We start from the raw sequence: 10,457 nt of genomic DNA, 5'->3' as shown, positions 1-10,457 counted from the left end.
CTGACAGTGGACATTATTATTTTATAATGGGCTAAATTACAAGTCAATGGAGGGGAATCTCCTTAGTCCATTGAGAAGATTCATAGCTTTCTCATCAGTTGCAGCATATCCTTTTCCCTTTATCCATGAGGTTACTCTGATCTAATGTTACCAGAACCAATGTTCTAGGCCAAGCCTGACTCCAAGATAGTCAGTTGGTTCAAGTTTAGGAATGGAATGAAAAGAGACACTGTAGACCATTTGATATTTAACAAAAGTTTACTTTAACAATACCATGGAAAGAATAATTAGTTAAGATGTGGATTCAATTGATGGCAACTTCCCCTCTACATCCCTGCTAAACCCACGACCTTTATGTATCACAGCAGCATGCTCAGTCACAAAATTCCCACAGAAGTTCAACAAGCCCGAGAAGCCTTTATTCCCGTGCTATGGTTTTACATTTAGGCAATTGGGAAACTGTGTCATTTGACCTTTACTCCCCCACCAGGCTAATTCTGTCTTGAGGACTGTTTCACTGCCTTTTAGGGGAAAAAAAACAACTAGCCTCTGTGGCAGTTTTAATAGATGTTACTAATTGTTCAAATTAATGCTAGTTCTACTGTATCATGCAGTTTAACATTCATTTAACTTTTTTCTACATTGTTTTTAAAGAGTTTATTTCCTTGAATTATAAATTTCTGAAACAACTGAAAGAACTGTACATCATATTTATAAATTAACAATGGAAAATTTGAACATAAACACCTACCCCAATTACCAAGTACTCAGACATATATGTAACATATGAACTTTATTAAACAAATGTAATTCAAGGAGAAGTCAAATAGGCACTTATATTAAAGAGAAAATTGACTAGAGAAAAATTGTATCTTAAACATCTTAAAGCGGCCTACTTGCAGTGGCGTTTAACTGAGCTCTGTTGCTGTGAAGAATACAGCTCATGCACAGGTATGGATGAATGATTTGTACATTTTTTCAAGTATTCACTGAATACTACCATATATACACATATACATAGTTTGAAAAAAATTTAAGTTGAAGAACCCAAATAAACTTCATTTTTGTTGTTCTTTTGGTAGAGGTCTTCTAAAAAGCAGAATATGTGGCTCTGTGGAGGAAAAAATAACAAGATTATTGTCAAAGTGTATAGGAAGCACAGTCAATTTTCATCATCATCACTGGAATATGGGCTAAACAGAAAAGCAAAATTATTTTTAAAAACCTATCAATAACACAATTATGCACTCCATAGGATCATTAAATGAACTTTACAAAATGTCTGAGTGATCAAATTCTTCTCAAAATTCATTATGGAATGACAACAGAAAAAGGGATAAAAGTTGTTTTTCTGAGGCTTAACTTAAGAAACATGATTCCCAAGTGTTATTTCAGTTATCTGAGGGTAAAAAGGTAGGACAACCAAGAAACCATGTTAGGAAACAGTTTGGTCTGATTGTGCCCTCAAGCAGAGAGTGTTAGATTATAGGATTTAGAGCAGAAGTCAGCTTAAGGAATTATCTAGTCCATCCAATCCTTTCATTTGAGAGATAAAGAACCTGAAGCACAGACAAGTCAAAAAGTAGTAAAAATCACTCATTTTTTTTTTTTACTCCAGACATGCTATTCTTTCTGCTATACCATACTACCTATTCCATTCTAGCGACTCAGAAGGAAAAAGGACAATACTCCACTGTCTTTCATAGAAGGAAGGCAGTCTATCTGCAGCTGTTTCAGCTAGCTACATTATATATGGAAGTAGGAAAATTTGGGGGATGGAACTGTCTAGTTCCTTTATCATGACCCTTCTACTTGTATTTACTTTCTATTTCCTAAATGAAGTACCAAAATAAAGACATTCCCTGCCTGGACTAATTCATACCTAGAAGGTAAAGAGTCAACAGCAATAACTTTTTTGGTTCCTCAAACCCATGTAAAGCTAAATAAAGAATTCATAATTTAGAAATCAATTTTCTTTAAAAAACATTTCTCTACAGAACAAAGAAAGTTAAATATGGGTCATACAGTGTTGATACATGGCAGTTCTGTTCTAGTTGATGCTGTTACTTACGTCACTAAAAGAACAGGGAATAGAAGTAGTATACCCTTCAAGGTAAACCAAGTCTTTCTACTACACTTTATCACTTTTTTTTGAAATGTACGATTCAGGGTTCACAATATACACTAAGTTATACATTTTAAATCTAATATTTATAAGCACTGAAAAGACTACAAAGGAGGGATTTTTGTTAATTACAGTTCAATAATTATTCTAAGTATTCATGAAATGCACACACCCACATATATTTCAAAATAAAAGAACTGAGAGAAAATGAGAACAGCATATGGTCAAGGGTAGATTTCTTTGAGTCTCACACTGAGCTATTTTTCCCCTTACAATACAAACATGTGTGTACATGTACATGTACACAACACCCATTCTAGTTCCAACATATTGCTAATATGTCTTAAGAGTAAAGAACTTAACTCTTAAAACTTGTTTTAAAATAAAAAAAATCTTAATATAGAAACAATTAAAAAAATGTTCATAGGTTAAATGTCATCTTCTCTATTATAAAACATAAATCATCAACTTAAAATGTATGATTTAAAATGAAAAGGATATTTATCTACTGGGGAAAAAAAACTTCTAGATATAGAAAAAACTTGTCTACTAGTTGTTGTTCAGTTGTGTCTGACTCTTTTGTGACCTCACAGACCATACTGTCCATTATTGGCAAAGATACCGGAGTGGTTTGCCATTTCCTTCTCCAGTGCATCTCCTTTTGTCACAACAAGGCAGGGAGATTCACGATTCAGGTAAATAGAGATTAAAAGTGTATGAGGTTGGATTTGAACTCAACCTGACTCTAGGCCCATTGCTCTATTAACTGAGCTGCTTCCTGTCTACAGTACTAAATGCTTATTACAAGAGGAAAACAGCATGACAGCCCTACTGGCACATCCTAGCTCTTTTATTCCCTAAAGAATAAAATTTATGTGTACTATTTTATTGGTCAAGAAGAGCAATGCCTTTTAACATAAATGAACTCTGAAGTTCTTCTTTTTGGTTCCTCATTGTTCCTGACTAAAACTCCAGAAGGCAATTCTGATAATAAGGGGATAAATTATTCCAAATAAATGTATTCACTATTATTCTAGTTGATGAATAAAAGATGCTGACTGCTAAGCAAAACTGAGAACATTTAAAGTTTGTATTTCAATGACAAAACATACCTGGCTCATGAATCATATAATGAACCCATCCAAGACTCTGCTGGACACCCAGTCTCCTCCACTCCTCTTCAGACATCAGATGGGTTTTTGGTACTTGTTTAGAAAGTTCTCTAGGTAACATAACATGCCTATTAAAGAAAAACAATAAATATGTGTAATAACCATTTTCTGAGTTGGAAGCTTAGTTGGGTAACTAAGGTACAAAAAATCACATGAATTTTAACCAAAGTCACAGATTAAGAGTAAAAGAACAAAAATAAAATTCAGACCTCTTGTTTAAGATGTGTCCAAGTGATTCCAAGTATTTTAAAGAAATATAATTCAATTAATTCAGGTTGTGACTTAATCAACAATTTATAGGATATTTGAGGTAGGGACTGGAAAATTCCTTATCATCTTCATAAGCAATCTAAGAACATAGGATTATAATTTTAAGAATTAAAAGGGAGCCCAGAAGTGTTCTGCTCTCATTTTACATGTGAAGAAACTTAGACCCAAAGAAATTAAGTGGCTCGATCAGATATGATAAATAGCAAAGTTGGGTTTTGAACTAGTCTTATCCCAAACCCATTGATCTTTCTACTGTTTCACACTGCCACTCAGTTCTTAAGAGGATATAAAGTAGTACCCTGTGATTTAGAATTATAAGAAAATACCAAGACATATGAGCTAGATGATAGTAAATTTAAATAACTATAGAACTTGTGGTGAATGGCTCAGGTCAAGAAATCATTAAGGTAAACATGAAAATAGGTCTCCAAAAGAATGCCCCAGGGAGTAGGTCTATGCTTAGTCCTTGTGCTGCTTAACATTTTTTTAATCAATGCCCTGGATAAAGGTTTAAAGTAGCATTAGCAGACTTGCATATGATATTGAACTCAGGAGGAATAGCTAACATACTATACTGGAAGCCAGAGTTAAGATCCAAAACCAAAATGAACCTGACGTAACAGGACACAGATTTGAAGCTAATAACATTTAAAAAGGGAGAATGTAAAATCTTAAATGCGTATTGAAACAATCAACTTCATAGATAAAAGTTTGGGGAGGTACTGCTAGGAAGCAATTTTGGAGTGGGGACCCACAGTCTTATCTACAAAATGAAGAGGTTGGACTAAGTCTAACTTTAGGCTCTCATGGCATCTGAAAGACACAGGGAAAGAAATAGAAGTCTTCACCAAAACTTCTGGTTTCATACCAAGACTTGAGTGTCTGATGAACTTGTATTATTAAAACAACACATACCGTACCTTGAACATGGCTACTTAGTAATTACACATTGCTCAATTCAACAAGTGACTGAGGCAATAATATTCCAATACTGCTTATATCGCAGAAGTGACTAACACTGGGATTTATATTTCAGGATGCTTGAATATTAGACTGATAAGACTGAAGAGGAGCAAGACCAGTGAGAGAAACAGGGGGCAGAGAACTTCAGTGCAGAGGTGAAGGTCTAGGAAAGAAATGAGGGGTGATTCGTTTTAATTCTTCTATGCAACATGATTAATGTGAAAAAGTGTTTCATAGGAATGTATGTGTGGAGCCTATATCAGACTGCATACCATCTTGGGGAGGGGGAGAAAATGTTGAAAATTAAAAATAAATAAAGAATTGAGGGGTCAAGGGATTGGGGGTCATGGTGAAAACAAAGACAGGGTTTGGGACTCCAAGAAAAAGTCAGAGATGAAATAACAAAAGATTGTGATCAGAGAGAGAATTTCAGAGTTCATGAACATGGAATGTATGATAATAGCAAGATTAAGCATATGATTATCTCTATGTATACCTGAAGTAGGAGTAGGTCTTAGGAAATGACCAAGTTTAGAAACTGGGAGGTTAGCGTGTTTGAGGGAGCACAAACATGTATGCTGATCCTAATAATAGTGTAGGAGCTGGATATGAGAGAAAGACTATGCACCAGGCTCTAGACTCACTGGGGAAAGAAGGGAAGTATGCTGGAGTTCAGCTGACAGCAGCCACCAGAATTTTAACTGGCTGATATTGATTTTGTGAATCTCAGAGAAGTTACTGAATGATAATGGTAGAGGGAGTGCCTTGAAGTGGCAGCCAGGAGTATTCCAACTCCCCTTATCTTGACCAGTATGTGGAGGAAATAAGTGAGAATGTTGGAAAGGATGGCCAGGGAAGGCTTTGTCATCAAGAAGAAGCCACTGAGAGCAAGAAAATCGATGATGTGGTGAAGGGAAAGATTTAAGATGAAGGTATGTTGGTTACTTATGGGGTAGACATTCCAGCACTAATGTAGGAAGGCATGGATAGCTTTAAAGTGGCACTTGGGGGAAGGGTGGGGGATTTAGAAAGAGGGAGGAGTTAGGAATAAGAGAGAAGGTAGTGAGGGGTAGGGGAGAGAATGGGGTTTGAATAATGACAACCAGGGGTTCAGAATTAATGGGGAGGGAAGGGTAAGACCAGGTAGGAAGAAGAAAATACTTTACTCTTATTTTACCCATTACTTTTCAGTCCCTTTTACAATTCTTCTAAGCCAAGTACTAGCCTTTAAGATTTACACAGTTGGAAAAGTATCTTGTTACAGTGGATCAGACTCAATTCCTGTGCTTTTCTAATATACCATGAGTAATCATAGTAATCATAAAATAAAATACTTTTAAGCAAACCATACTTTCCTTCTGCTGTTCACTCTCTGTTGCCACTTTAATCAGAAAGACTATTTATTCTGAGAGTCCCTAAGTACCTGGCTCTGCCTAGTCATGTGGCAGCCATGATGATTACTTTTTATTTGCTCTAGAATAAAACGAAGTCTTTTGTTATCTTTCATAATATCAATTTCCCAGAATGCAAAAGTCAGGTTGAACTTTTAAGGGGAATTCCAGTTTCCACAGAATATTCTGACTAGCTTCTGAAGTCATTCTCCCAAAAGAAATATCTAACTATAAGATCATCATAATAAAGTCAGCACTGATAATCATCAGTAGCCTTTACAATTTTCAATCTGCAATCCTAATAATACATGTTTTGCTAACTCATTTACCTAACTAGTCTAACAGGAATAAACTATTTTTAGTATAGTTGAGAACCATAAATGCTTAGCAATGTCTACTAATCAGTGGTATGTTAGCAGTCCTTAGATGTCAGTTTTCCCTTTGTTTGGAAAAGTAATTTTGACTAGTTCATAGTAGGTACTTAACAAAAAGTCTGACTAATAAATACAAGGCTGAAACCCTAGTTTACAGATTTTAAATTTCAGTAGCTATTTCCTTAAAAATTTAGGGTTTGACTGTATATACACATCATCACAGATGCATAGTAAAATTTTACAGGTGTCTGTGTATGCATGTATGCAAATACACCAAACTCGGAAACTTCTGCAAATACTTGATCAAAGTACTTTGAGAACACCTAAGTAATTTATACTGGGTATGAACCTCTTTGGTAACCAGTTTCAAGTCACCTAATGCTAATTTAACAAAATGATAATTTTACTAAGTATTTCAAGAAGTTTTTGGCATGGACATTTGTAGCCTTAGCAGTTGCAGGCACATAGGCAAAATTCAAACTAAAATTTAAATAGAACAAAAACAGTACTCAACAGTACTCTGGATTAGTCTACAAAATAAACAAGGCAGTTTCCACCAATTTAAGATCTAAGTCCCAATTCACCAGGAGTGATAATGGAAACTAAATACAATATTCTTGCAAGTTAAAATGACCTATTGTTATGTTTATTACGGGAAGAAATAACATGTGAGCTCCTTTAGGGAAATAGCCCAGTTAACTCTCTAAAACACAAAGTTACTAGAATCACTAATATGCATTAGTAGAAAATTCCTTGCCAGGAAGTTCCCTACACCAATGAAATCACTGACGGGGACCAAAAAAAAAGTAAAGTTCTTGGTAGAATTACTTCTTTTCAATGTGTCATTATATTGCTATATACTGATATTAGAAGCTGTGAAGGCTCAGTAGCTCCTGTTAGTTAAAACTCAATAATCATGAGAACATAGAATTTAACTTAGACCTTTTAAAAAGTTTTTAATTTCTGCTTTTTTACTTAGATTTACAAAGTTTGAATGAAAGGTAGTAGCTATTCTCCAGGCAACATGTCTGTCATGTTTCTGAATAATAGAGCTGCCTGATCGATTGATTTGAGTTAGGTGTGAAGGAGGTGAAAATGCAAAGGCTTTCTGGGTCAGCAGAAAGCATGACCCTGATTTCTTTCACATTAGTTATGAATTTACAGACCAGTCACTAGTAATTTTTCTGAGGTACCTGTTATAGCAACCCCTGAAACATGGCAGAGCGATTTTTGTAAATATCAGGAGATTAAGATTTTCCTTCCTACCTGGATGTTCCCCTCATTAAAATTCCTCAGAATTTTTAGTTTCCTTAAAAGATCCCTTTTTACATGAAATCTTTCCTAATGCCCTCAAAAATTACCTTGTATCTAATCTTGATTACATCCATTTATGTACATGTTGCCTTCGGGGAGCCCAGTTTGAAAGCTCCTCGAAGAAAGTAGGTTCTTTTAAGGGCAGGGCCAGTTTTCCCTGGCACAAAGTAGGTTCTTAGGAAATGCTGGTTGATTATTTCAGTAAAAATCAAGTAATTCAAACAAAACGTAAAGAAACTCCTAATTCAACTCATGACAAACTAGTAGAGCTTATCTTGATTTGGGTTAAGATGAGAAAAACTATAAAATAGAAGCTGTAGCCCAAACTGCCATAGCTTAATTCAGTTCCCAGGGAAACAGATTCAGAGCTGGAACAGATCTAGGAGGCAAACGAGTCCAACTCCCGCATTTTAAAAATGAAGAAACTTAGGCTCAAAAAGCATGTCTGAAGGAGGATTTGGACTCAAGTTTTTCTGAGGTCCTTCCTACCCACTACCCACACTAAAATGGCTTTAACGCTCAAAAGTACTTCTATTGTTCAAGAGAGGGAGGTGTCCTCCCCCTTTCTCCTCCCCCCTCCCAGTCGCCTAGTTTACAGAGCACAATAAGACAGTCATCTCTTGGCCTCAATTTCCCAATTTGTAAAATGAATGGATTCTTTAATCTCCAAGTTCTCTTCCAGCCCCAGACCTATAGTTCTATAGTCCTATGACACGCTTCTCAGAGGCGTGTAAAGTGGGAATCGACGTTCCAGTGGTAATCGATACAACTGATTAAAAATCACGTGAATTAGAACTGGAGGTTAAAAGGCCTGGCTAGGGCCGCACTTTCCTTCTCTCCCAACTTTAGAGTTCACCCGCCAGGCCTCTGGGCCAGCACACCTGCGGCGCCCGTCCTCTCTCCTCGGCCTGCCCCACCCCCATCTCCCCAGGTTAACTCGGCCGGGCAGGGATTCCTCCTCGGGCCCTCAGCGTCCGTTGAAGCCCGTCTCACAGGCCGGGCCGAGCACGCGGGAGCCGGGCTGCTCCGGACGCTCCCAGCGCCCTGTCTGAACAGGCGACTTCCAGACAAAGGAGGGAAGCGCCGAGAGGAAAAGAAAGTGGAGGGGCCGGCCGGGCGAGGCCCTCCATCCCCGCTCTGCACGCGCCCCCGCCCCGCCCGCCAGCCTTCGCCAAGGGGCTCCTCACCGGTACTCATAGTGCTCATCGAAATACTTGTCTGAGTAGTAGATCTGCTTGTGGGCCATGCTGACGGCAGCGCAGGGTCCCCGAGAGATAAGCTGGAGGCAAGCAGCAGCACCTCGGCAGACACCAGAGGAACCCAAGCAGCGGAGGAAGCGACAAGTAACTGCTAGCAGCTCCCTTCCCCCAGGGCTCTTGATTTGAATCCAATAACCGGGCGTTGATTGGACACGAGCAACAACCACTCATCACGCGCTCTGTCCGGAAGGGGTGGAACCCACTGGAGGTTTCCAAGCTTTGCCCAACCCCTAACACTCATATCCTCATCCGCTCTCCCGGCTCCTCACAATTGACCAATCAGAGGCCTGTTGCGAAGCTACCAGGCCCGTAGGGAAGCAAGTTGCGGGAGGGGGGAGGAACTATGACGTACCCTAGACTAGGGTCAGGGGTTGGACTGGGAGGAGCATGTCGGTTAAGTGGGAGTGGGCGGGGACAAGGCGGGGCTAGACTTTGGGGCGGTTCCCTTTAGGAGACGCCGTTTTCTCGTCAGCTAGGCGAGGGCGTGCGCGTGCGTGGTGGAACGTTAGCGGCGAGAGGAACCGTTGAGGCCGGTGGGGGCGGTGTGGAATGTCCAACGCCGCCGTTTCCTGAACTTCCTCCTCTGGAGGTGCTGTGGGGCCGTTTTGCTACCTTGGAGACTGGAGGGCGGTGATGATGTAATGGAGTATCCAGGTTATTTTTAATCCAGTACCTCTACCCATGAAACGTTGTGGAGCACGAACCTCCCCTCGCCCCCAAGTTACATAACTGTACTATTGTACGGGCATATACTGAAAGCATTAATTTTAATGATAAAATTGGGAATAATTATAGTGAACAGAATACAACCTAATTATAAAATTATTTTAATGACATGCAGTTACAAATCATTGGGCAAATGAGGAGACGTTCACGAAAATATTAATTTTAAAAAGATGAAAATGGAATAAAGAATATCTTAGAATTCTATTAAGATTCAAAAAACCTTTTTGCTCTTGAGCAATGTGATTAAATGAGTGTCATTATTTTAAAAAAAATCCTTGCATGTCATGAGGATTTTTAAATAATTGTTTCTTAGTAGTTACTTTAATTTCATTAATTGAAGGGGTGAAATTTTCAAAATGCCTTTTCATGGAAAGATACAGTACAACAATTGAATAGAGTTGGCAAACAAGTTTTCAGGCACAGTGCAAAATAAAAGTAAACTTGTCTCTATTTCAATACAGAAGGAAGTTTTCAGCATAAATCTGTTCCTCTCTGCTTAATGGATGGTGTTATGCTTTATTATGTTTTTTGTATTTTAGTTGTGTGAGAAACAGTAGCAAAGACAATTTGGTTTCATTGTAGAGTGAAAGATTAATAACCAGGCTGTAGTGACATGTTGGAGCTAGGGATAAACTTGACCCCTGAAACTAGCATAAAAATAAATATCAGCGCTTTAAAAACAAGGGTGATTTTCCTGGTGTGTCCCATGTAACCACCGTTGCTGTTGAAAACAAAAAATAAGCATACGTTGACCATACATACGATAGATGTGACCATATGGAGCACCTGATGAGGGTGGCCTAAGTTATATACAGACACAGTACATGCATACAAAGCCCCAAAGTACATATATATTCTGATTA

The 10,457-nt window shown here is 38.2% G+C and overlaps 1 protein-coding gene across 1 annotated transcript; it reads right to left on the bottom strand.

The window, feature by feature from the left end:
• Positions 1-239: 239 nt before the first annotated feature.
• CKS2 (CDC28 protein kinase regulatory subunit 2) lies at positions 240-9,367 on the bottom strand. The gene is made up of 3 exons (XM_072597398.1): positions 8,797-9,367; positions 3,238-3,365; positions 240-1,111 (listed from the first exon to the last, which is right to left on the bottom strand). Exons 1-3 carry the CDS (start codon positions 8,853-8,855, stop codon positions 1,059-1,061), a joined length of 240 nt encoding a protein of 79 aa, XP_072453499.1. The 5' UTR covers positions 8,856-9,367; the 3' UTR covers positions 240-1,058.
• Positions 9,368-10,457: the final 1,090 nt, after the last annotated feature.

This window comes from Notamacropus eugenii, chromosome 3 (genome assembly GCF_028372415.1).
Source record: "Notamacropus eugenii isolate mMacEug1 chromosome 3, mMacEug1.pri_v2, whole genome shotgun sequence".
NCBI classification, from domain to species: Eukaryota; Metazoa; Chordata; class Mammalia; order Diprotodontia; family Macropodidae; genus Notamacropus; species Notamacropus eugenii.
This window is presented reverse-complemented; position numbering and strand designations above follow the sequence as displayed.